General features: G+C 37.0%; 1 protein-coding gene and 1 long non-coding RNA gene across 2 annotated transcripts in view; one reads left to right on the forward strand and one right to left on the reverse strand.

Annotated features, from left to right (window-relative positions):
* LOC128518827 (uncharacterized) overlaps nucleotides 1-1,270 on the reverse strand; it is a 1,334-nt gene extending 64 nt beyond the window's left edge. The window contains exons 1-3 of the long non-coding RNA XR_008357779.1: nucleotides 1,142-1,270; nucleotides 563-651; nucleotides 1-64 (exon numbers count right to left, since the gene is read on the reverse strand). The exon at nucleotides 1-64 is cut by the window's left edge and continues 64 nt beyond it. This is a non-coding gene — a long non-coding RNA (uncharacterized LOC128518827). The remainder of the gene's footprint in view (nucleotides 65-562; nucleotides 652-1,141) is intronic.
* Nucleotides 1-27,544, forward strand: part of il1rapl1b (interleukin 1 receptor accessory protein-like 1b) — a 448,430-nt gene that overhangs the window by 287,736 nt on the left and 133,150 nt on the right. Inside the window, exon 6 of the mRNA XM_053492140.1 lies at nucleotides 18,710-18,784. Within this exon, the coding sequence (XP_053348115.1) occupies nucleotides 18,710-18,784 (75 nt within the window). The remainder of the gene's footprint in view (nucleotides 1-18,709; nucleotides 18,785-27,544) is intronic.

Consider the following 27,544-nt stretch of genomic DNA (forward strand, 5'->3'; position numbering starts at 1 on the left):
TGAGGGCAAACAGGGCCATCGTGCACCTCTCAAGTTCAGCCTGAGCTTCACCTTTCTGAACAACCTAATAAAAGAAAGCACATTTGTTAGACAAGTTGCTCTATTTGGCAAAACAGTGTCTGATGTATGAATGTAAAAATCACTTAATGCTCCCTATGAGTGCAAAAAAACACCTAGGATTATGGTGCATCAAGTTAAATTTAATTATGTCAATGAATAGGCCAAAACAACGAACATACATATACACACACATTATATATTACATTATATTGCCAAAAGTATTGGCTCGCCTGCCTTCACATGCATATGAACTTGAGTAACATCCACTTCTTAATCCATAGGGTTTGATATGATGTTGGACATTTGCAGCTGTAACAGCTTCAGCTCTTCTGTAAAGTCTTTTTACAAGTTCAAGGAGCATGTATGTAACTAATGTAAATACATACTATGATTTAAAAAAAATAATGGCCCTGTGTGAAGGTTGTGCTGCAGCTGATAATGCCACTGACCTCGTAACATTTTTCAGTCCTAAGGTTGAAATGCTTCATGAACAAATGCTTACCAGTGTTTAAACAGTTGGTCCACATCTTCCACTAAATACACCATAAGACATTTCAGGAGATACTCTCTTCATACATTCACCTCCAGGCTCTAGGCATGTAAAAACAAACATAGTATTATGTTAGGCTTTTAAAGCGTAATAAAATGAACATGGCAAACATTGAAACCTGTATTCCGACAGCATTCACTAACCTGTAAACAAGTTAAACTAAAATGTTTTATTTTGCTACATTTACATTTAGGCATTTGGCAGACGCTCTTATCCAGAGCGACTTACATTTATATCTCACTACACATCTGAGCAGTTGAGGGTTAAGGGCCTTGCTCAAGGGCCCACCAGTGGCAACTTGGTGGTTGTGGGGTTTGAACCTGTGGGGTTTGAACCTGTGATCTTCCGAACCGTAGTCCAATGCCTTAACCACTGAGCTACCCCTGGCCTGGGGTATTCTGCTAGTTTTGTTTTTATTTAGTGCGTCACAGCCAACTTGATTTGAATGCCTTGCTCAGCTACTGTGGCTTCCATTCACAATATTACATCTAACACCAAGCTAATTTCTGTTATTTTTAAGTGAGTACATACCAGATCAAGAACTTGAAGATGAAGATTATATCTCTGGTCTTCTCTCAATGAGTTTGTAGTGTTGCTTGTCCAAGGAAACCAGCAATCTTGCTTGAAGTGGAGCAGTTGTAATTCTCAGAAACTCATAATTGATCTTAAAAAAAAAGTAAAAACAAAAATTGGACTGGCTCAAGTTCTTAGCAAATCTTAATTACAGTATGTATAGAAAGAATCACCACCCCACACACCTTTAAAATAACTGCATTCTATTGCCTTGTAAGTGCTCACTACTGATAATACAATAAACCAATAAACATAATTCAGTTTTGCAGGATAACTAAAATTATTCTCTGATATTATCAGATAATTCAACTACTAATTTTCAGTGCTCTGTCATTTCGAGAGAGTTTATTTTAGGATATTTAGATTACACTGACATTTAATAAATTCACGGCAATTCTATTGTATCATTTCCATTTCAAAATTTATCCACATAGGGTTTTTATTTGTGGATCCTGGGACTTATCAATGTCTGCAGTATGGGTTAAATAATGCCCTTTTAGAAAAGCTAACAGACCCTTAAACACAAAAGTGAATAAAGATTTCATGTTTACTTTTAAACTTCACAGTAATGGCTAACCTCAGCCTGTTGGTCTAAGTGACCACTAGCTTGAAGTGAGACAGTGCTCTGCCTATTAATCCATGCTACTAATACCAAGCAAGTTGGAATATATATACACACACACATACACTGTTTTTGTGTTTTATTTCACATTTTATTTAATTTACATGGTTAATTTAATCGGTCGACTTGTGGACTTTTGCACTTTTACTTTTAGTAACGTTAAATCAACGTGTAAAATTGCTGCCAGTATTAGGGATTATACACTGATAACGTTAAAAACATGTCATAAAGTGTTACCAGTATGTCAGGAACATGTGCTAATGCCCCGTTTTATACGAAGTTTGAGCGATATTACATTACTTACACGTTAGCAAGTCCAGAAGGTTTTAATCATAACTATAAGTATAGTACAAACATCACTCACCCCAAACTCGCCGTTCTATGTTTAGGTCACATTCCTATTAATTTTAACATCGTTAACCAACGGTAGTTAAATATAATTAATTACATTTTATTCGGCACAGCCGACTTAGTGTAGAAACTCCGTTGTTTTTGAAAATAACCGCGTTAGTTTGCTAATGCTAAGTAATAGTGTATAGGCTAGGTGTTTTTAGCCAGCAAACACGGACGCAAAACTCAATCTACAAAGTAGTTGTTCCTGACATAAATCAATCGTTTGCTCACGGAAGAGATACATTTAACATAGAAATGACATGAGTTTGCTTTCTTACCTGTTATTTTCTTTAAAAAACGATGGCCGCCAGCAGAACGGGATTCAGTCCGCGATAATACTACGTCATGAGGTCACGTGACACGGCGACCTTTAGGTTTGAAGTAGAAATTGTCCTTTGAATGAACGAATTAAATTTAAGTTTAACCAGGAGCTGAAATTTTTGCTTTTAAGCAACGTACAATTATCAGTTTCGTATAGGAAATTCATTTTTTCCCATTAGATCAATGTAGAAAACATACTTTGTATCAATGACACAGCAGTTTACTTTTTTCAGTGCACTGCATCTTATAACAAGCAAAAAACATTCCTCTGAAACTGGTCAGGTACAGCGAATGGACTTGAAAATGAGAGCCAGAAACCTGCCAAAAGTGAGAGCCAAAAAAACGTCCTGAAGAACTATTCTTTAAGACTACATTACAAAATACAAGAAAGTCTGTCTCTTTAGAAGCAAAATATAAGGAAATGAGGGCTTGCTCGAGACAATTGCACAGTACTATATATTTTTTCATGACACTTTTTAATCAAGGGTGATCCATGGCTGCATGTGAAAGCGATTAGTTAATAAGATTTACTTCAACAGCAGTTCCTGCCTCAAAAATGTAATATTTTCCTTTTCTTTTCATTTTCATTTAGTTTGAAACAAGATGCCTCTGTGGCCAAACTGCGCTGCTCCTGTCTGTTTAACAGAAGCTGACGAGAAGCACATGCAGGCCTAATCATTTTAAGCCCTGTTTGAGTCTGTGTTTCATCTCTTCATGAAACAAAATAATCAATGCATATTTCAGAGAGAAGGAGCTAATTAAGATAATGAGATTTTCTCTCCGGAGTGGCGCCTACCAGCCAAATGCATAGGCCTGGAATCTGTAATTGTGTGTGTGTGCGTGTGTGTGCGCGCATGTGTGTGTGTGTGTGTGTGTGTGTGTGTGTGTGTGTGTGTGTTATTCTTGTGTGTTTATTTCTTATTTGTCATGTACATACAGTATAATCAGAATCATTATGAGCACATGATGAAATACAATCTCACAAAGGTGAAATGCTGCTGTTGTAACAAATCAGGACACTGCTTGTAGAAACACAAGTGGAGATTCATTGAAGCAAAACATTCTTGGCATGAGAAAAGAGATGAGATCCACAGGACTGCAAATTAGACCCGGCATGGTAGGCACTTTATAATGTGGCAGTGGTGAGAGAGAATGGTATAAAAGTTCTATATGTGAGTCTTATGTTAAATATCACAGAGGCGACACCTGTGGCACAGACAACAGCATGCATTCCTGAATTTCTAGTGCTTACAGTAATTGAAATAAAATACCATCTTTGTGTTGCAAATCGGTGTTTTTTGGATGGTTTGTATTATTTCAATTCAATTTTATTTACATAGCACTTTTAACAATGGTCATTGTCGCAAAGCAGCTTTACACAATATATATTTATTTTTTTTAAAGGTGTTGAACTACAGTGACCAACACATCAGTGCCGGTTGTCAATTTCAAACACATACAGTATAAGTAAAACAGGAAATTTTTTTTGCACAACAGTAAACACTTTTTTATTGGTTGCACATTAATCTAAATTGCTAATAGACATTCGTGTGCAAACCACAAAAATCGCATGAAAGTGTCTGACCATGCATATCATAAGAAAATGGCTGCAGCTGCTAATTCACAATCTCAAAACATTTTCTCAAGTTGCAAAGTCTGAAACACTTAACGGATAAACAGAATTCACTCAACTGAATTCTTTTGCCGCTCGGAGACGGAGGCCGTGTGATCACTGCCCCAGAGCTATGACTGAGGCATGTAGGGCAATCACAGCATCAGAGCTCAGAGCTGGATCCGGAATGCCTGGAGATTTTTCCTAAATTGAATTGCCAGTCTTAGCGGTGATGATGATGAACCCATGTGGCCCAATATCAGGGACAGGAAAGATCAGGCAGAGAAAAGCAGATGGCAAATCTTTTTCTTGTATTTTGTATTACAGCACTGTATGAAATACTGTATGAAAATTAACATGCTTAGAGTGATGACATGTTTTCTGTAACATTTTCGAGTTGACCACAGGTTATGATCTGTATTTTTGAGACACATACAGTAGTTTGTAATTTGCCTGTAACAGGTTTATGAATGCTTGTTAGTGTTAACTGTTAAACTGCTGTTTTGTAAGATAGTTTGTGTAGGCTGTGATAGCGAAGGTAGTAATTGTTTTGACCGATGTGTTTAAGGACCAAAGATGAACTGTAAAATAAAGATATAAATAATGACTTAAATGAAAAATAAAGATATTTTTTATACCTTGTAATGCAAGGCTTAAATCGATATTGCAAGTGTTTTTTTATTTTTATTTTGGTGCATATGGATTGGTGCATTTATTTTAAAAAAGTGATCTGAAAGATGTGCATTGATTGCTGTGAAGGTTGTTTTTATCATTTACTTACATCCTGTACAGTCTATTGTACTAGTTGGCCGAATAAGTTAATAAAAAAATATAAAGAAATAGTATGATTGAACCTATTCCAGAGCGATGTGTGCGTCAGTAAGAAGGGAAGTGTGCTAGTGTCCACTGTACAAGTCTCTGGAGGCAGTGTTATGATCTGGGGTTCCTTCAGTTTGCTCAGGTCTAGACTCAGCAAAGTTATGTACTACTACTAAATGACCAGTTTATCACATCTATGGAGTTTTCCCTTCCCTGATGGCACGGGTATATTCCAGGACTCAAACTCTGTAAAAGAGTAGTTACAGAAGCATGAGGAATAATTTTCACACCATAGAGTCCGGGCCTTACATTAAAAGTGGTTCAATATATTAAAGTTCTCACAAGTCATTAATACAAGATCAAAGTTGTGATGTTGTTTCAGGTTGTCACCCTATAGTAGCACTTCAGCAAGACAATAAAATGTGACTTTATTATTATTATTATTATTATTATTATTATTATTATTATTTTACACTACATTTTCTTTGTAGATAGATGATTGTATTGGAAATTGACCTGTGTTCTGAGCAAATGTAAAAACTCTGGCCAACTACAGCAGAAGGAATTGAATTTGAGTGTTTGTTTTCTTGAGTGAAGTTACACTGCAGTGTGTCTGTAGTCCTGGCCTGTACTGCAGCATTTCACTAACCACCAGTCCAGTCAATTAGCTGCAACTGTGTCTCATTAGCACTGTGTATTTAAGCTCTGTTAGACTTGTTCATCTTTGTAAAGTCTTACCACTGTGTGTGTGTGTGTGTGTGTGTGTGTGCGCGCGTGCGTGCGTGCGTGCGTGTGTGTGTGTGTTCATTTATTGGCAATGTTTTGGCTCTGTTTTTCAGTTCCAACCTGCTATTGGTATTTTGATTATCTGTTTTCGACACACCCTTTGAACACCTTTATATGTTTACTGTAAAACTGTGTGCATGTGGTCCCTTATTTATTTATTTAGTTAGTTAATTCGTTTTTTTGAGGGATAATACTTCATTGAATACTGTACATAATGGGAAAAAATAGATTTAGCCAATTTAAGTAATTGGCAACTTACTGTAAAACATTCCAATATATAATCCAAAGCCATGTATTTCATTCTGTTCCTATCTCAATGAACAAATTGACCTTAAAAGGTCTGGATTAGAATAAAAAACATTTCTTTATTAATACCTTATAGAGCTTTAGGGGACAGCAACTAATGTGTCATTTAGGAACATTATTAAAAATGCTGTTTTAAACCAAACACCAGGGGTGATTTTCTAACGTTGCAATAAAACAACCTAAACAACATCACAAGTTATGATGGTTTCATGTGACGGTAGCTTAATACGAGGCAGACTGTCAGGAAGCACATGTAGAGTTTTTTTTTTTTATTCACAGAGAATCACACTGGTTGTAGAACTGGACTGAAATAATTATCCTAACTTTAAAGGATTCACCAGTAACCCTCGAAATACATTAAACGTTTTATATTCCTCTTGACAATATCCCGTAGATCCTCTACCCACTTGGTCCACATTGCTTCCCCATTTATTCCTGCTTGTGATGCTCCTTTTCCTAGGACAGTTTTTACTTCCAGTCAACTTTTTATAAACGCTTCGATACAGCTGCATCTGTGGCTTACGCTCCTTGTGGAGGGCGTCGATGATAATCTTTGGTACATCTATCATGTCAGCAGTTTTCCCCATGCATTTATTGAAGAAGTAGACTGAGATAGACAATATTTCTACCATAGGAATAATAATTTACTCCAAATGAAATATTTTTTTTTTCATGAGCTGTAAGTTATAATCATTATTATAAAAACAAAAAAGGCTTGAAATATTCCACTTCATTGTATTGAATCTAAAATATAAAAAATGTTGAAGATTGAATTATATATATATATATATATATATATATATATATATATATATATATATATATATATACTCAGCAAAAAAAGAAACGTCCCTTTTTCAGGACTGTGTATTTCAACAATAATGTTGTAAAAATCCAACTAACTTTACAGATCTTTATTGTAAAGGGTTTAAACAATGTTTTCCATGCATGTTCAATCAACCATAATCAATTAATTAACATGCACCTGTGAAATGGTCGTTAAGACCTTAACAGCTTACAGAAAGTAGGCATTTAAGGTCACAGTTCTAAAAACGCAGGACACTAAAGAGACTTGTCTACCGACTGTGAAAAACACCCAAAGAAAGATGCCCAGGGTCCCTGCTCATCTGCGTGAACGTGCATTAGGTATGCTGCAGGGAGGCATGAGGACTGCTGATGTGGCTAGGGCAATAAATTGCCATGTCCGCACTGTGAGACGCCTAAGACAGCCTTACAGGGAGACAGGAAGGACAGCTGATCATCCTCGCAGTGGAAGACCACATGTAACAACACCTGCACAGGAGCGGGACCGATTTGGAGGTGGGGGGTCCGTCATGGTCTGGGGCGGTATATCACATCACCATTGGACTGAGCTTGTTGTCATTGCAGGCAGTCTTAATGCCTTGCGGTACAGGGAAGACATCCTCCTCCCTCATGTGGTACCCTTTATGCATGCTCATCCGGACATGATCCTCCAGCAGGACAATGCCACCAGCCATACTGCTCGTTCTGTGCGTGAGTTTCTGCATGACAGCAATGTCAGTGTTCTGCCATGGCCAGCGAAGAGCCCGGATTTCAACCCCATTGAGCACGTCTGGGACCTGTTGGATCGCAGGGTGAGGGCTAGGGCCATTCCTCACAGAAATGTCCAGGAACTTGCAGGTGCCTTGGTGGAAGAGTGGAGTAACATCTCACAGCAAGAACTGACAAATCTGGTCCAGTCCATGAGGAGGAGATGCACTGCAGTACTTCAAGCAGCTGGTGGCCACACCAGATACTGACTGGTACTTTTGATTTTGAGCGTTCCTTCATTCAGGGACACATTACTGTATGAAACATTTTCAGTTTATGTCTTATGGCGTTGACTCTTTTAGTGTTCATACAAATATTTACACATTGAGTTTACTGACAGTAAAAACAGTTGAAAGTCAGAGGATGTTTTTTTTTGCTGATATATATATATATATATATATATATATATATATATATATAGAGAGAGAGAGAGAGAGAGTAAATATTAGATAGATAATATTAGATATTAAATAGAAGAGAAAATCTTCTAAACTCCTCCACTTCACTACATGTACAGTTTATATGACAGATTTATGGCTTTACTGCTGAATTATTTATATGACATTATTTCTTGCTTAAATTTCTTGCCCTTATGATTTTGTACTGTATTAATTCATAATCCCAATATATGGGATTACACAGATGAGTATGTTTTTTTTTTCTAAAATGTTTCTTGATGTTTTTCCAGGCTTGCCTATATATGCATCTGGATTTATGTTTTGGACCAATGTGTCCTGATTACAAACACGCTGTACAATTTAAATACATAAAGTTTATTTCTAAAAAAAATTGCAACAGAGAGAAAAGAGAGAAATTTTTTATACAGCCGCACATTAAGACAAACAAGGGTATAAATAAACTTATTATGAGGAACTAGTACTGAAATGATCCCTATTCTCGTTGAGCCTCATGTACAGTACACTTAGTGCCACCTTATTACGAATAATATACCTGCACTGGCACATTTTTGATTAAATGCCCAAGCAACAGCTGATGTGCAGGGGTCATGTCATGTTCTCTTTCCATTAACAGTTGACTAACAGATGGGTGAGTTAAAGTCAGTAACTGTATATCTGCAAAATAAATGTTAATAGCATAAAATTCAATATTACATGTAAAATAAATAGCTATAATTGTGACAACTGTTATCTTTGAAATTTTCAGTGTTAGTGATTAGTTGATGAATTACACGCCTCAAGGTGAAGTGTTTGTTTAGCTTTGCACTGATGCTTCACATTACCACGTTTGACCAAGGCCATCAGTTCTGTTAGGAGTAATCAAAAGTCCTCAAAATTCATTTGTCAGCTCACAGAGGGTAAATAATGAGATGAACTGTATAGTAAATACTTAACATAAATGCATGTGATTTGTCATGACAAAGTGCAACAGTGGCTCTCAGTGGTTAATTAAGAAAAGTCTGAAATAAGACTAGAGTATTGTTTTTTGCATGCCAGGATCTGTTGGAGTATTTTTTAGTGTTCAGTTTGATCAGCTGAAATTATTTGGGTTTCCTAATATGATGGGTGATGCAAAAAACCTTCATCACACTTAAAAGACAGAGGCAGATAAAAATGCTGAACATAATAATGAATTACTTTGCCTCATGTACAAAAGGGCCGGTAGCTCTAGTTCAACTTACTATTAAAGAAAACTCTTAAATCTGCTCTTTGGGAAGAGAAGGTCATATATTCTGTAATCATACTGTACCATGAGGAATAAAAAAAATAGCATGAGCAACTAAGAAAAAGAAAGAAAAAAAAAACATGGCCCTGAGTACCATTATTTAATACCCAGGTCATGAAATATGACTTTTTTATTATTAACCATTATCCAAACACATTGACATAGGTTTAAAAAAAAAAAAAAAAAAAAATATTCAGTGGTTTTTAATGTGAGAAAATGATCTCACAATTTCTCATAATAACGTGCATGACTTAATTTGAAGGAACAGCTAACAAGGTTAACAATGGGGCAGGGCAAATGTTCATAAAAAAAAAAGAAAGCGAATCCACTATATCATTCTAACGGGTTTGTATTCACACTGATTCCTCATTAGGTTGCACAGAAGCACCTTAAACCTATCTGTAAGTGATTATCTGCTAAGCTGTAGTGAGGGGTCGTAATGACCTAATGTAATTACGGAAAGAATTAATAACTATAACAGCGTTTGAAATAAATTTAATCAGTTAATGTTTTAATGCTGCAGTATTTTCTTGTATTTAAATGGCATGCAAATGTATGTGGTTGGCACAAAGCATATTTGTGCTGGAAATCAGACAGTACATCATCCGAAGAAAAGACATATTAGCTTGCCAATGCTGAAGATGGCCGTCTACAGTAGCACTGTGCTCAAGCTGAGGTTGCAGATGGTGCAGAATGAGGAAAGAAGCTGTTTCTGAATGCTTCCTTCTTCTCAGCGTTCGTTCTCATTCCAGAGTGTAATTGCCTGATACAGACATGTCCGTTTTTATCAAAAATCACAAACATGGTAATATGTGTATGTTTTATGAAGCAGCATTAAGTGATGTGCTCAGTAATGACAGGAAAAACTTGTAAACCACAGTGAGACATAAAACACTGCCAAAAGATTAAATTTAAGAAAGGAGAATTCACTGTGCGAGTACTGTAGGCCTAGGCAGGCCCAGTGATGTTCCATTTCCACAAGTTCATTTTAAAAATTAATGATTGTAATGATGCTGGATGTATTTGCTGGTGTGTATCCAAAAAGTCAGAAAATCCATAGCACATAGCCAACACATAGTTTTAGACTGAGTTCATTGCAGCATGAATAGGCCTGTGTTTTCAGTTTTTCCTTTACAAAATGCCACTCGTGTAAGGGACAGTAAGTGTCTGATCAACATTCAGAAAGGCCACAGCCTTCAGCAAAATGAACAAAACACAATTGGCCTCATGCATGAAGCCATACAGTATATAAACATTTTTTTCAGCATATCCATGATTTTTTTCTCATTTAGTTTGAACCTATTTGTTTGCAGAATTCACCTTTGTTTTCCTATTTTCATTCTTTACTTGATTTCCCTGTATTGCCAATCACTTTGGAAGATCACGTTTACTTTGTTAAAGTTTATTACAAAGTTTCACTACTGATTTACCGATATTAGTGCCCGCTTTGTACACAAAACAACATGCACCTGCCCTTACATACAGTAGTGTTTTAAGGTGTTACCTATACTATTTAAGTGCTAATCCTACATGTATCTTTGCTATATTTTTTAGAACATTTGCTGCATCCGGGGTCTACTTCTCTTATTTTGCATCTCCTTTAATGAATTGTTTTCAATGAGAATTTTTATTTTTGGTTTTAAGTTTTTTTTTATCTAATAGGGTTACATGTCAGCTTTTAAATTTTGTTTTAGGTCAGGCTAAGTTAGCCATTTATATGAGTAGGAAAAATAAGGTTGAAAGACTGTCTGGTGACAACGTGGTGGCAATGTTTTTAAATCTGGTGAAATTACGAGTGTTGATTGATTTTTGTTTTTATAAGTCTATAAAGGATTTGACAACTTTTGACATGAAATGGTGTCGTAATGGAGTTTTGTGCTCAGTTGTCGAGAAAGAGTTATTTTTTTTCACATTTAATGTAGTTTACTTTTTTCTTCTTTGGTACCCATGTGATGTGATATAATGTAATGTTGAAGTGTATTAACAAAGTGTGATCTATAGTAATAAAGAGCATTTTAACTTTCTCTCGGTCTTATTTTTCCCTTTACAGAAAATTAACATAAATGTTAGGAGAAATTTAAGAGAATGTTTCTGCATGAGGCCCAATGATTACAGACTTCTATTTGTGTGTCCTGTGTCTCACTCTCAGCACTTAAACTGTCATGAAAAGCTATTAATTAAAGCATGTCTGGATGAAGCTTATGGAACAGAGTCATTTGCTTCACCATGTTAAACACTGATTGGTTTATGAGACTAATAATTAGCTATCTGTCTTCCTGATCAAATCAGGGCAAAACAGAACAGCCAGTGCAGACCTCAGTGTTGGTCGCATATGTAAGAAATATAGATTGTGTTCTCATAAAAATGTCTATCTATCCATCCATCCATCCATCCATCCATCCATCCATCCATCCATCCACCGTATATTTAATTGTGTATTGAAAAACTGTAAAGCACAGTTTTGGCATTCGCTCATTGTTTTTTTTTTTTTTTTGTATCGGCACAATATGCAGTATAATAGAGGATCTTATGATCTTTCTGGACAACTTTCAGATCACACCTTCAGTCACTGCCTAGGACCTTGGGGAAACCTTGGACAATCAACTGTCCTTTTCCTCTCACATCGCTAACCTGACACACTCTTATTGATTTCTTCTTTATATCATCAAAAGGATTCTTTCATTTCTCTCCACACATACCACTTAGATGTTTGTTCAGTCCTTTGTTATTTCAAGACTGGACTACTGCAACTCACACCTGGCAGGACTATGTCTGTGTGCCATTTCACCTCTGCCGCTGTTCCAAAATGCAGATGCATGATGTGAATTCAATCGTCCTAATTTCTTCCACACTATGCCACTTCTCTGATCCCTCCACTGGCTTCCTGTAGCTGCCACATCAGAGTCAAAATACTGATGCTTGCCTACAAAGCCAAAACCATCTAGAACCCACTTACCTCAAAGCAGTTATTATACCCCACACTGCAACATGATCCCTCTGCTTCTCCAGCACTGCTTGACTGGTCCCACCATCTCTTATGAACTGAGGAAGACATGCAACTAGACTTTCTGTTCTGGCACCTCGGTGGTGGAATGAACTTTCTCTAGATGTCCGTACAGCTGAGTCCTGGCAATCTGTAAATGGTGTCTGAAGACCTATTTGTTTTTTTAGGTATTGGAGTGTAATCGAACACATAAAAACAAAAACAAAACAAAAAAACCCTGAAAAACTAATGGTCTAGTCAGGAACCTAAGGATTATAATAATTGAAAGAGACTTCAAAGCACTTATGTAAGTTGCTCTGGATAGGGCGTCTGCCAAATTCTGTAAATGTAAAGTAAATAATATGAACGTCCTAGATAGAAATAAGCTTTATCATAAATATCATATATGAGTCATACCTGAGTTTACAGCCCCCTACCCCCCACCCCCCACTCCCATGACTGGCTAGTCTTGCTGTTATTAACAGGGGGAAAAAGTATGCCATCCCTCATCCCTTAAAGCCATTTTTGCTCTCTTTGACGTCGAGGCACAGATGGCTGTGGCACTGGCATGTTTCATGAGAACTTGTGATCTCCAGATGATAGAGCCAAACGATTTTATATTGCGTCTAGTTGGATCCCAGTTAGGATATTGTTTTCTCGTATATAGATTAGATCTTAAATGTGGATGGTGTCTTTCAGTGGAAATAAATTTCAAATAATTTTCAATTTTGGAAAGGTATTAACATGTGATTTAGTGCATCTAAAAGATAAGGATTTCCACTCAATAAACTGTTTCCAGTGCAATTAATTAGAATAAATTTTTTAAAGTAGAACATTATATTTTGTTATCCTCTAGGTTTCACAACATTCATATAAACATTTAGACCTGTTTATACAAACTGGTCATGTAATACTCCTAATTACAGTACTCTAAATAAAGACCTTACCTTACCTTACGCAGATTTTTTTGTTGTTGTTGTATGAGCTGTTAATTTTATTTATACTGATGATTTTTCATTCTATTTTTACTGCCACATTTTATAAGGTAAATTTTTTGTGTATAGTCAAGACTACAATAATAATTGGTAAACAACTAACAGAGTAATCAGATTAAACGAGAGGCATTTCGCGAGTGGTGATATAGAGCATAACAGCACTGGGATGTTTAAATATGTATATCACTTTCGGTCGCAGCATGGGTGAAAGTATGTTTGTACGGGCTACAGTACTGAGAAGACAGCAGCCGCCTGCAAAAGCCTACATTTAAAACCAGTCACAGAAGCACTTTTAGAAACAAAATACATCCAATAATGTTATTTCATCTTAAACAACACGTCTTTTTAGTAATTGCGCATAAGTCCTTCTAAATTCCGTCTGAACCGTCTGTGTTTATGGATAATGTGAACTACAAAGCTAAACAGCTTCTAACATAAGGCTGAGTCCCAAATCCCTCTCTAAGCCCTGTTGAAGGGCACTACTTGTTGTGTGGAACAAGGGATTAAACAACATAAATAGCGCACTACAGTAGCTTTCTATTTAACACTATTTGGGACATAACCTTGGATTTCCAGAATTTAGCTGATATACCATATCTGAATACAGTGGAACCTTGGATTACGAGCATAATTCATTCTAAACATACTCCAAAATTTGTTAATCAAAGCAAATTTTCCCATAAGCAATAATGGAAATTAAAATTATTCGTTCCACAGCCTAAAAAAATTAATACATAAAAATATTTACCACTAAATATAAAGTAAAAAATTAAGCTGCACTTTACCTAAAAAAAAAAAAAATAAATCCAGATAGATAAGTGTTCCCATTTATGTGCGCAGGCGCTGTGTGTGTGTGTGTTTTTCTCTCTTGCGCTGCGAAGTGTGCAAACACACATTAAAGGCGAGAGACAGAATGAGAGAGAGAGTGTGAACCGGCACGGTGTCAAATTACGCGTGCGCACACACAGCACACACACACACATTGAAGACGAGAGAGAGAGTGTGAACCGGCACGGTGTCAAATTATGCGCACGCACACACATAACACACACACTCAAACACTGACACACTAAAGACGAGAGAAAGAGAGTGTGTGTGTGTGTGTGTGAGAGAGAGAGAGAACCGGCACGGTGTCAAATTATGGAGTATTAATGGAGTATCATGTATCACGCATGCGCTTCTTGAGTTGACGCCGAGCGTCATGGATCACAACTGAGCCATTGTTTTTTCTCTCTCGTGCTGCAATCCGAGATTATCCATAATCCGAGGTTTTACTGTATGTGGAAAAGTAAATCTCAAGTTTCTTGGGACGTTCTACCACCTTCATGGTTTATTCTTCTCACCATTCGGCTATGTAGTATGAGTAAGAATTTAAAACTACTTTCACCACTTTTAATTACACGAACTGTCAGCTGCCAGTTCCACCAGTCTTTGGAAAGATATGTGTTGGTGGAGAAAAAAAAGTAGTTTGATAAACAAACAAATCATAATATGTTGATAACTTGCATTTGTAGAACTATTTTATAAAATAAGTCTCACACTCGATGCCATACTCTTGTGGTGAATATGCTGTGATGTCTACAACTGCATGATATTCAGCACAACAACATGGCCTCGAGTGCGATACTGTTACTATCACCAAAGGTAAAATACCCAGGATTCACTTCCTTTGGAAGATCTAACCCTTCTTCTTTGAAACATTTAAAGAGGAAAAATAAATACACTACTACTCATTCACTAAATAGTGTACTCTGAAGTAAATGAGATGACTTGATTAATACAGTATCTTCTGTGCTGGTGATCATGTTTGTGCATCATCATGAAATAGTCCTGTAGGTATCATATGTTTCAAACCTTTATGTGTGTTAGTGAGTCAGGTGTCTTTGCAAACATAAAAGCTGCCCTGCTCGCTGGTTTGCTTCAGAGACAGGGCTTATGGAATTGAGTGAGCTGATGATATGTCAGGGTGGTGTTAAACCAGTGTAAAGCCTAACATTAGTTTAGGAATCCCATGGGGTAGTCTGCCTTTTCCATGTCTGATGCAATGTCAGGTGCAATAGTCTATTTAAAAGAAATTCCTCTTTGCTTTTTATCTCTTTTTCATTTTGCGTTTCCCAATGCAGTCTCACAACAGAGCATCTCTCATCTGATAAATGTGGCTTAGTGAAGCAATTTTGCTACAAAAACACTGGCCAATTAGCCAGTAAGGACCAAGCCAGGGTGAAAGAGCTCTCTTTTTTTCTCTCTCTCTCTCTCTCTCTTTATTTTTTCCACCCTAATAATTACTCTACTTTTTATTCTATTAATAAACTCTTGCAGTATGAGGATTTTCTGATAAGACTTTAAAGAAGATAAGCAATTAAAGAGTAATTATAAGAAGCCAGGCAAATCCTGTGATTTTCCTAGGAAGTGACGGGTTAATTGGTGTGGGTGTATTCTAGAGAGAAAATCTCACAGTCCTCTCTTATAAGCAGGGCCACTGCTGTGACCTCTTCCAAGTCCAAGGCCAAAGTCCATTACTGTAACAAGATTCCGTTCTCTCTCTTTCTCTCTCTCTCTCTCTGTCTCTCTCTCTCTCTGTCTCTCTCTCTCTGCCCCTCACCTTGGATCCCATTCAATCTTGAATAATGACTTCTTGGTTGAAGTGTTTGGAATGTGTTAAAATAGACTGGGTTGTTTAATGAGCCTGCCCTACTGTCAGCGTTCTCCCTAGTGGTTTTAAGGCTTTTACATTTTGAAAGTTTAAATGATGAGTTTATTTGAGTTTATTTTTTTGACCTGCACTTCAGTCAGTTTCTCAGCATTTTAGGCTTAGTTATATTTATTTTCTGAAGTGATTGTGTTCATGTGACCCTTGTATTTTATTGATTGGTTTCTCTATTGAAGGTCCTAGTTTATCTTTTTCTTGCTTTGGTACAATAATTATTTCTAGAATGCTGGGTCTCCATTTGCTTTTAGGTTCTTGAGTTTCCTTTTTGTAAATAAATTTAGTAAATAAAGACATGCCTGCACATGCACCCTTGACCTCATCATCATCATCATCATCATCAGGTTACTGGTCTGGAAAGCAAAAATAAAGTTTCACGTAGTCATACTGTAATGGTAAATACACTTAATGAAGAGAGCATTTGAATGCGTATAAGATGGAGATAAATACTCAAACCTAAAGCTGAAATTGCTCTTCCATTTCTTTCCGTATGATGTCTCCTTTTGTCCTGTCATGATATAAGTGTGATGAGACACCAAAGAGCTATTGTGTTTGCTGCTGCAATTTAACTGCTCTTGTTTTAAACCCAGTAGCTTTTGTTGGCATTTTGGCATTGCCACTATTGTGTTTGTAGTTGTCTCCTGAGTTTTGTGTAATTATTTTCCATCTTTTTATTGGTGCATTTTAGGTGAGTGTTAAAACACTGCTTAGATTTTTAGCAGATTTTTCAACAATGCCAGAACCATTCACAGCCGCACTGCACCAGGTGTGCTCTGAGACCACAGATTTTAACACATGACCGAAGATTATTCTCTGTAATATATAATTATATTGGCAAAAGTAAAATTAGGCCAAATATCATACAGTTTAAACACCCACTTGTTTAACTCCTATCACACCATGATGTTATTGATTATTTTCTGATAACAGCGCACCCCCACCATGTTTTATCCTTACTCAAATAAAATAACTCCGTTTGTTCATGCAGTGGGGTTTTAGCTAATTAACCATGATGCATGGTTTTTACTGTATCTAGTGAACAGTTGAAATAATAAGCGGGTTTAATGGCATTAGCACGGTGCTGTGTGATGAATTATGAATGTCGTTACAAGCGAGAGGAAAAGCTGGGAGTCACATAGTGTGACCGAGCAAAACAGTGCGCAGCAGAAAGCAAACAAATCAATGTGTAGAATTATTCCAAAGAGTGTATTAGCAGTTTTAGCAGATATTTCACTATGAGACCCGATGGCATTGTAATTAAATTATGTTTATGATTATCAATTGCAATAAATACTTATTTAAAATGTGACAAGATGTTACTTCTCCTGTGTGTAGTGTAGAGTACTGAGTAATAAATACCAACAAAATAAATAGCAAGTTTTAGACAGACTCCACTGAATTATGACAGCTTATAAAATGCATATTATATAGAAGTGGTGTTCAACTCAAACTGGGACTTTTGATGCAGAATAACAGAACACAGTAACGAGATTAAAAGTTACCTTAATTCCTCTATAAAATCCCCCGCTACACTAATGCACTTATCCCATCAAGGTAGAAAGTTTTCTCAGTTTGCCGCGGAAATGATCGAATGCTGGCCTTCCAGGAACTCCTTTATTGGCCCAAACATTTCTAGGAAATAGCTTGAAGCGAAATCAGGACTGTACTGTGGCAATAACTCCCGGCAGAGTTTCTGTCTTTTGAAACTGGTATTGCTGAATGATTATGTACAACAGACAGCTGCGTCTCTTCTGCAAGTTGGCAACGAGTTATTCATCGATTTTAAAAAAAATTGCTGAATGTTCACAGGAACGACTGCAGTGGACTCGGAGCCACCTTGACTGGAATCCTCATTAAAGGACGTACGGCTTTCTATAAAACATTTGCACCATTTAATTGTTTTACTGAGGCTAGTCTGTGCTTGAAATCTTCTGTCAATTGGTTTATGCCTTTATTCCTCAGACAATTCATTATACTGTAAGTCCCGATTTGACTTGAACACCCCTGGTAGTGCCTAAGATACAACTAACCTTCTACGCCTCAGCCTCTCTCACCATCTCCAACACTCACACAGACTTTCTTTAATACAGTACTTTGAATTGCCTTTTAACATAAAGACAGGAAAAATAGAGAACTGCAATATTTCTGAATATTGTCCTTTATTTCATCTAAATGTCTGAACTTTCATGTTCTCATGGGAGATTTGTCTTCAGAGCACCCACTATGCAAAATGATGCATCATTGGCTCTCCTCAGTTCTCCACCACTATAAATAAGATTCTAAAGATTCTCCTGGGCATATATTACGGTGCAATCCTAGTTTGCACTGGACATGCGCCACACAGTGTCTGCACTTAATCCATGTTGGTTTGGTGGCACATCCATTCCTTAATCACTGACACTATGATTCCCTGAAGGTACTGAGGCCATTAGTTGACTTGAAATGGTTGTCAGGACATGTATGGAAAAGCCCATTACTAAGGGAGAGACAGGGAAAGAGATGGAAAGCGAGGGAAAAATGGTAAACAGAGAGAGTGAGGCAAAGAGAGAGAGTTTTATACCATCCCCATGGTGCTTATTTTACCATGTCTGTATTTTCTCTCTTCAGTGGTTTGGGTTTTTGTGCTATTTTACTCTTCATAGCGATTTTACTCTTCTTTATGGCTGAAATTTATTTTTTGAGTGTTGACAGAAATAATATTGATATTTTTCCTTGCTTTTTTTTCAGCTCCTTTGACCGACAAACCTCCAAAGATCCTCTTTCCGGCTGAAAACAAGATGAGTATCATGGAGATACAGTTAGGTAAGAACCTTGGGGTTTCTTTAAGCACCTCATCGCTACCTGACTGAGAATCAGAGAAATCCTTATCTCGCTTAAGATCCATTGCCGCTGACTGTTATGTCATGCATATTCTGCGCATTTATAATGATTGTGTGAAGGTGTTGTGTTTGAACGCTCAGGCAATGGTGACACCTGAATGTATTTTAGGGGGCATATTCCAAGTTACCTGCATTTCTCCGATGTTGCATCGTGTACGTTGTGTTGTGTGTGTCAGGAGGCAGAATATAGATATATTACCTGTATAATGCACAGGATTGCCACTGTCTGTGAGACAATGCCCTAGTGTTCGAGTGGCAAGGACAACAAATCGAACCCATAGATAAGGTATACATTATGGATTTTGAGGAGCTAACTAAGCTTCGATCACTGCAGACGTACGGGAACAGTCTTGCTAAGCAATGACAGGTCAAAAACCTGATTAGAATAGATAAAAAAAAAAGAAAACACCCATTATGACATTTCTCTCTGAAGATGAATTTGTCATGGTCAGTGACATCAAAGAAAACCATTTGGGGAGCAAATATCCCTGTGAAAGAAAGAAATCCCTTTAAAGGTTAAGCTGCAATTCAGAACATTAGTGACATAACATGAGCTACTGCAGCTGCGGCTTAGATTTAGATTTATTTAGCTGTAGTTGAAACAACTGAGCAATGACACACAGCCTAAAGGCAAAATACGAGAAGCTTTTATGAATGGCAGCTCCCTTCTGCATCCCTGCCCTCTCACCAGTACTCTCTCTGCAAAATAAACTCATGAAATATTATGCTGAGAACGTGAGCATTTTGCATTTAATTCCCACCCTATTAACTGGCACATATGAAGATGTTAAAGGGACTGGCACATTTCTTTCATTTTTCAACATGGTATTGATGTGTGCTTGTTAATTTCCTACATTTCCTTTTTTTTTTTTTTAAACTTGCTCAGGACACTGTTTGGTGCTGATCCTCCAATAATGTATAGAGGCAAAATGTGAAATTCAGCCAATTAGGGGTAACTATCACAGAGAAAGTTTGTGCATGCATACAGTACGTGTGTGTTTGTATGCGTACTGTAAGATATGGAGAGGAGAAAGGTAGTAAATCAATAGAAGGAGAGAGAGGAACAAGGGATAGGCATGGAGCTAAATTTAGAATGCTGTTATAAGTTGATTATCACCTTTTTCTTTTCATTTTGTACATTATATATTAATTATGGTATTTCTTTTCTCTTAATTGCAAGCCTGGTTAAGTTCAGGTGAGGAGCACACAGCTGCAGAATAACCAACTAGCACAGGGCTTTAGATCATCATAAATCAAATGTGATGTCTAAGTGTCTGTTTTTAAGGTAAAAAAAAAAAAACTGTGAGATTTGGTGGAAAATCCTAAACTGCAGGTGTCTGGATGAAGTTTTGTGCTTCTGGTGGTCTTTGTGCATGCAAGGTCTGTGAACATTCTGGTTGCTAGAAATAAACAGCAACAGCAAGCTATTGTCAATAGATCAGCTAAACCCAATGCCTAAGGCTCTGACAAGAACTTTTGCGCACTGCATGATTACTGCAAGGAGTTGTATCTCAGAAATCTCCTAACCTGCTGCTAAGCGTGTTGGTGCACTGCCCAGAATGAAGCGCCACTGTTTGTTGACAGCACTTGCAAATATTCAGCGACAGTGACTTGTTTCAACGCCTGGTGTCTGCCCCTGAGGCATGCTCAATTTGGGCTGGTCTCAGCTGGACTTGCCAAAATGATGAATGACAACCCTTCAACCAAGTGTCCCTTGCCCCTGAAGGGCAATATATATCCCCAGCGATTGCCTCAAATGGACTTTATGGCAGCAAATCCTGTATCGGTCAGGCTCTGTCGCCCTGCAATAGATCAAGTGGAAAGTACCGGAAAGTTACGCCGACTTCCAGCCTGTCACCTGGCAAGAGTTGATATGTGGGTTGTGTCTGCGGGTTATAGAATAAGCATGTGTTTGGTAGCACTGCACTGTTTAACCCCGCTGTGGGAGTGAAGCTTGATGATCTGATCTGAACGCCAAGAAGCTGACTGAAATAGAGCTGATGAGCAAATTTTTCATTTTTCACTTTTTTTAAATACATACAAAATTACCTCGTAGTCACCATACTACAGCATACAGTGCTGTGAAAAAGTTTTTGCCCCTTCCAGATTTTTTTTTTTTTTTTTTTGCATTTTAGGTTCACCCAAATTATTCAGATCATCCAAGAACAAATTTTAACATTATGCAAAGATAATCCTGAATAAATAATAATAAAATAAATAAATAAATAATGATTTCATTTATTAAGGGAAAAAAGCTGTCCAAGCCTGCCTGGCCCTACTGTACAAAAGTAATTGCTCCCTGAACATATTAACTGGTTGTGCCAACCTTGGCGTCAACAACTGCAATCAAGTGTTTGTGATAACTGTCACAGAGTCTTTCATATCGCTGTAGAGGAATTTCTTTCTCTTCCTCGCAGAGCTGAATTAGCTGAGCCACACTGCAGGGTTTTCATGCATGAACAGGCTGTTTAAGGATCTCAATCAGATTTAAGTCTGGCCTACTCCAAAACCTTAATTTTCTTGTTTTTTGAGCTGTTACTTTTTTACATAGGGAATGTAGGTTTGGACAGCTTTTTTTCTTTAATAAATTAAATAATCATTTAAAAAAGTGCATTTCCCTGATAATCTTTGTGTAATAAGAAAATATTGAATATTTGACCTGAATCATTTAACTGTGACAAATATGCCAAAAAAAAAAAAAAAAGAAAAATCAAATACTTTTTCATGGCACTGTATCTTGCTTTACATTGAAAGGAGAGGGCACTTTTTAGTCTATTTAAACATTCAAATTCAGCTCTCCAGTTTGCATGCACAATCTAAAAGAAAGTAAAACCAGCAAACAGCGATTTTATCTCTTATGTGACCTTATATAAGAAGAAACTCTTCCCTGGTTTGTTGCTCACCCCTGCTGTTCTCTGGATGGGCATGGCACAGCCGCACTGTAGGTCAACTGCATAAACATAAAAATGGCACATTTAGTGGAAAATAGAAACAGTGAGTTTGAGGTATCCAAAGATGCATAATCTGAGGGGTATTTCAGCTAGAGCATTAACACACACACACTTTTTGGAGGAGCTCTGAGGCGCACACTTATCACTGGTGCACGTTGTGCCAATTATCATTTCAGAAATTATGTTTTTACCTGAGGTTAAAATCAGTCACAGACTGCCACACATTTGTTGGATAGCAAATATACAAGTTTAAGGTTCTGAGTAGCTGTTTGAGTTTTTAAGCTGTGACCAAGTTATGTCATGTAAGTTAACTGATCTATTGGTTTTTTTTTTTTTTACTTTTAATGAATTGTCTGACAAATAATGTAATAATGTCTAACTCTTTACCATGAACAAAAACAAGTCTAAAGTTTGGTAAGCCTATGTTACTGTTAGGATGGACATTACTACAGTATACGGAGTCACTGCCTCAGCACCACCTAACTCTTCCTGTTGAGCCATTGGCTGTATCATGGCTGTGCCTGCACTCTGATCTCGACTTCCTGACAAACTGTAATATACAAATAATTTTATTGCTATTTCATTACTATAATGTGTATGTCACTAATAAATTATCCAACAATACCCTAGTTTAATTTTGGTAAGTTGTTCTTCTGAACCGACTGGTGCACGAAGATCATAGAATAGCTCCTTGAAATTCTGAGGCATTAGTTCAGAAGCTGTTGCTGCTGATGTGACTCAATGCCTCTTTGTTTCCCAGAATTTCTAATGCACAGTCACTTATGCTTAAAGAAAAAGGGAGCCACATGTATGTATACACTTTTTACATTGGAGAGGTAGCCAGTAGAGCAAACCAGACTGAATTGGATCCCAAAGGTGTTTGTGTATGTTGGGGGATTGGGGCTAAATGTGCATTGGGGCTAAATGTGCATGATCAAGGGCTTTAGTGTTCTGGACATCCAGAGATGTGGGCATTCTAGTGGAAAAAATAGGCAAGCGTTGTTTCAGCAGATAGTGCCAATCAGCACAACTGGAGCATTAATGATCAATCTCTCTCTCTCTCTCTCTCTCTCTCTCTCAGTCTCTCTCTCTCTCTCTCTCTCTCTGTCTTTCTCTCTCTCAGTCTCTCTCTCTCTCTCTCTCTCTCTCTTTCTCTCAGTCTCTCTCTGCCTCTCTCTCTCTCTCTCTCTCTCTGAATAAGGCCATGCAGACACTGACTTTGCCAAAAAATGAAGAAAACTACAAGAGAGCGATAGATAGGTGTTGTTAAAAAAATCTAAATTTTATTTAATCATTGAGGCATATTGTCAAAATTTTCCTTTGCTGTATTTCCTTTGTCTACTGCTGTTTTTCAGTCATTTAAACTCACCCTGTCTGTTCTTTGCACTTTAAAACAACAATAACAATGTTTCCATCTCTTTTCCTATGCTCTGTCCTTTACAAATCCCCACTTTCTTCCTCTGCTTTCTTTCTGTGTCCCACTTGCCTTTTCTACTGCTTTCCCTGATCAGATAACCCTCTCTGTCTCTATGCTGTCATTCTTGGCTAATACCCAGAGCACCTGCTCTCTACCCTGTGACACCTGACATTCAGCTCCGGCAATGATTTGTGACAAAGTGCACCAGATGGGGGAGGGAATGGTTTTTCATGTTAGTGCCATGGGAGATTCATAAAAGCAAGAAAAGAAGAAAGGATTTTGTACATGCAAGCTCCTCTCACTTGATTCAGAAGAAGATTTAGAAGAAAAAAAAAGTCACACAGTTTAATATTTCATTGGACTGCATTTATCATTTATCGTTTACTTGCTTCAACATCCATATGCAACATCACACCATTTACTCGTTTATGGCGTTAAGGTCAGGACTGTTAAATCTTGACATTGTTGTCCTGCAATATGGCCCTGCAAACTCCATAGATGTAATAACCTGGTCATTCAGTACATTCAGGTCATCAGCTGACTTCATTTTATTGCCTCATAACATTGCTGAGTTTAGACCTGACCAACTGAAGCAACCCCAGATCATACTGTAACACTGTCTCCAGAGGCTCATACAGTGGACACTATGCATGTTGGATGCATCAATTCATGTGTCTCTCTTTTTATCTTGACAAACGCATCGCTCTGAAATAGCCTCAATCTGGTGTTTAGCAAAGTAAACACCTTTTTTCTGATTAGTCCCACTATTCAATGATTTTCTTATGTACAGCGGTCTATTCTCAATCTCAGAAGATTTCGTCACGTTGTGCTTGTGTAAAACCTCTACTGTCACTGTTAAATATTACAATGATTTCAGCAAGCACCTAAGTTGTTTTTTAAGGCCAATTGACACTTTTGAAACACAGTAAGATCTTTTTCACAATCTATTTAGTTGTTTCAGTATTGAAAAATTACTCACTGCTTCCATTAGGGATACAAGCATTATTGTCAAGCAGATTAGGCACTGCAGTGATTAATTTAAGGCATAATCATGCAGTGATCTAATTAAAATCTTAAGTATTCGCTTGTTTAAATCCAAACTGCATCTTGTTTTGCAGGGCAGTGAATATACAGTATATAAATATATTTACATAAAGCACTGTGCAAGTCACCCATTTTTAACAAATTTTTTTCTGTGATGCTATTTAAATTTTTTTTGTTTATGTAACAACCTCAGCATCAACCTCATTTCCCCTCTCGTCTTTTTTAATTACTCAGCATTCAGCATCACCAGTATACTAATCACCAGCCTGATCATCTGTCATCATCTGCACCTGTTTCTCACCGGTTTATGCCTTAAGTTAGATGTTTTTACTAGGTCACTCTGTGGCTCGGGTACAGGAACTGAACTGAAAATGAGAGCCAAAAACATGAGCAAACATGGAAGTTATTGAAGTCTTTCAGGAAGCCTGGAGCACTTTTCCTCAAGACAGGAATAAAAATACAAGGAAATCTGTCTATTTGAAAACAGTATATGAAGAAATAGGGGGTCAAGTACTGTATAACAGATAGGGTGGCTGCAGATCAAGGGCTTTGACCCTGCCTGGTTTGCTTGGTTTTTCACTGACAAATTTTTCACTGTGAAATATGCGCAACTTTATATATATATATATATATATATATATATATATATATATATATATATATATATATATACAGATGACACACAGCTAGTTTTTGTTTCATTTCAAACACTAAAATAAATGAAAATCAGGCTGGTGGCTTGTTTTGAGATTACCAGCAATATAGCATGAATGTTAGGCAGATGAGATTCAACACATGTATGAAATATGCTAAATACGGTAATAGACTGGTATGCCAGGTATACTCTTTCTTGTTTAGAGCATCATGATCACGATAAAGAGAAAAATCAGGGCAGTAAATGTCAAAGAGAGAGTGTTAAAATCACAACTAGATCTCAGAAAGCATTATGACCAGAAAGGCTGTAACCTTTGGTTCCCTGGTCACTGGCAGAAGTTCTAGCCACAAACTCTGAATGACATGCTTGTAACACCTGCACAGTTCACCCTGGAGGCCAATGATTTCCTTGTCCTCTTTAATGTTTTTTAGGCTGTAATTAGAGCATAAAGGTCTGTTATGGTTAGATGTCTTGACCTATTTACTGTATATCACATCCAGTACTTCAGCAGAGTTCAGTAGGGATCAGGATTAACTGGAGTTCTTTCCCTTAACTACACCTAGCTTGCTGTCTTCATGTCTTTGTCCTGCTTTTGGAAATGACACAAGTAGTATAAATCTTATATTGTTATATGGTTAAAGTTTGTACACTGTTGCAGTGGGAGACATTGCAGCATCTCCAGCCCCAGGGTACATGGTTTGTTTCAGAGCTCTGGGTATTGTCTATGTGAAGATCTGCATGTTCTCCTGCCATACACAAGGCTTTCTCTGAGTTCTTTAGTTTACACACACAGCAAGTATTTTCAAGTAGGTGGATTGGCTATATTAAATTGCCTAGATATGATTAAGAGCATTATGTGTGTCTATATTTAGTGGTCTGTGATGAACTGGCATCCAATCCAATGTGTATCCCTTAGTTTTTATTTTATTATTACTATTATTATTTTATGGACCTGCTTTGAGTAGAACATACTGTAGATGTGAATTATCAATGTTTCACCGGAGTCGAGAGCTGTTGCTTAAGGAAATGTCAAGGCATTGGAATACATAGAGCTGCAGCCACTGGGAGCTGTAAAGATCAATATTACATAATTTCTCTTAATTAGGGGATGCTTATTGTTTGTTTGAGGCATTGGTGTGCTTATTTATTTAGTCCATCTTCTTAGTCTCTAGGCCATAAAGGGAAAGAGAGAGACAGATGGAAAGAGAGAGAGAGAGAGAGAGAGAGAGAGAATTAGTCAGTACTCTGTAAATGGATTTGTGTATCTGTATCTGTATGTGGATGATGATGATAATGATGATGATGATGATGATGATGAAAACCAAAGATCGAAAAGCATAAGGTGTTAAACCCGCATAAGCCAGAGTAAGTGCAAAGTGAAAAATATGTTTACAGTAAGGGCCAGAATGCTGAATATTAAGTCATCTTTCTACTACTGTACAGTGCTGCTAAATCCCTGAATCTGATAAAATGTGAAATGTTTTCCAAAAATGCATGGCTCAAAAGTAGTTCCAGCAGTTTTATAGTGTAAATGACATGTCATAATATTATGCTTGAATATATACAGTGCATTAGTGTTTTTCAGTAAAAGTTTAAAGACATGAACTTGGGTATAGTGGGCATCTACACAACTTACATCTATAATAAGCCAACTGTAAAAGGCTGTTTTATAGTTTTTTTGTTAGAAGACATTTATTTAAGGAGTTGCAGTAAGTACTTTGTATAGCATCATTGAATGTGATTTAAACTAAAGAAATAAGACGGTTATGAGAAAGATTTAGAATGTACATCACCATGATAGTAATCATTAGCTGGCTGTGCTGCATGCATGGTTACACAGGAGGATTTCGCTATCTATCGTATTGTTGCAGTGTCAGCGTGCTCACAAGCATGCCGCAAGATTTAGTTTTACTTAATTGTACTGCCTTTACTATATTTAACTTTATTCCGACTCTAAGTAAAGCTGTTAGTGTTAAGATGTTACTTTGTGGTAACTCGACTTGTGAAAAATATAGAGTACTTAATTTTCCCTATATATATATATATATATATTTCACTTGTTTTATTTCAAGTACATTTCTTTTCTATCCATGAGGTACTTCTCTTGTGAGTAGATTTTTTTTTACCCTCTCACACAAAATAATTAATTAGAGGTCATGTATTAAGTATGACATTTCATAAGAACATATTATGTTATGAGGGTTACATTATTCATGACCACAACATTAAAATTTGTGGCTCTGAGACAATTGAGATCCTATTTCATGGTCATGCCTTATTAAAAATAATTCCAAAGCACCTCAGTGGCTCGGCAGCGTTTTATTCTGCTACTGTATGTGTTTAATTAATACAATTTTGTTAAACCCAGTTATCGCCTGGGGGTAAACTATTTTAAAACTCCACCCCTTTGAAATCTGAGTCACTAATCATTACCATCATTTGCAGTTAATAATTAAAGTTTCTGATTAAAGAAATGCTATGCCTAAGTAATTTAATTCTAAATAAGGTTCTTAATTAAGAGTTCTTGTTTTTTCCCTCTTTTTGCTTTTTTAACAGCATATTTACAGCATAATGCCGACACCCTTGTATCCATGCAGATTTATGTGATCAGAATGC

The sequence above is a fragment of the Clarias gariepinus genome, chromosome 3 (assembly GCF_024256425.1).
Source record: "Clarias gariepinus isolate MV-2021 ecotype Netherlands chromosome 3, CGAR_prim_01v2, whole genome shotgun sequence".
In the NCBI taxonomy this organism is placed as follows: domain Eukaryota; kingdom Metazoa; phylum Chordata; class Actinopteri; order Siluriformes; family Clariidae; genus Clarias; species Clarias gariepinus.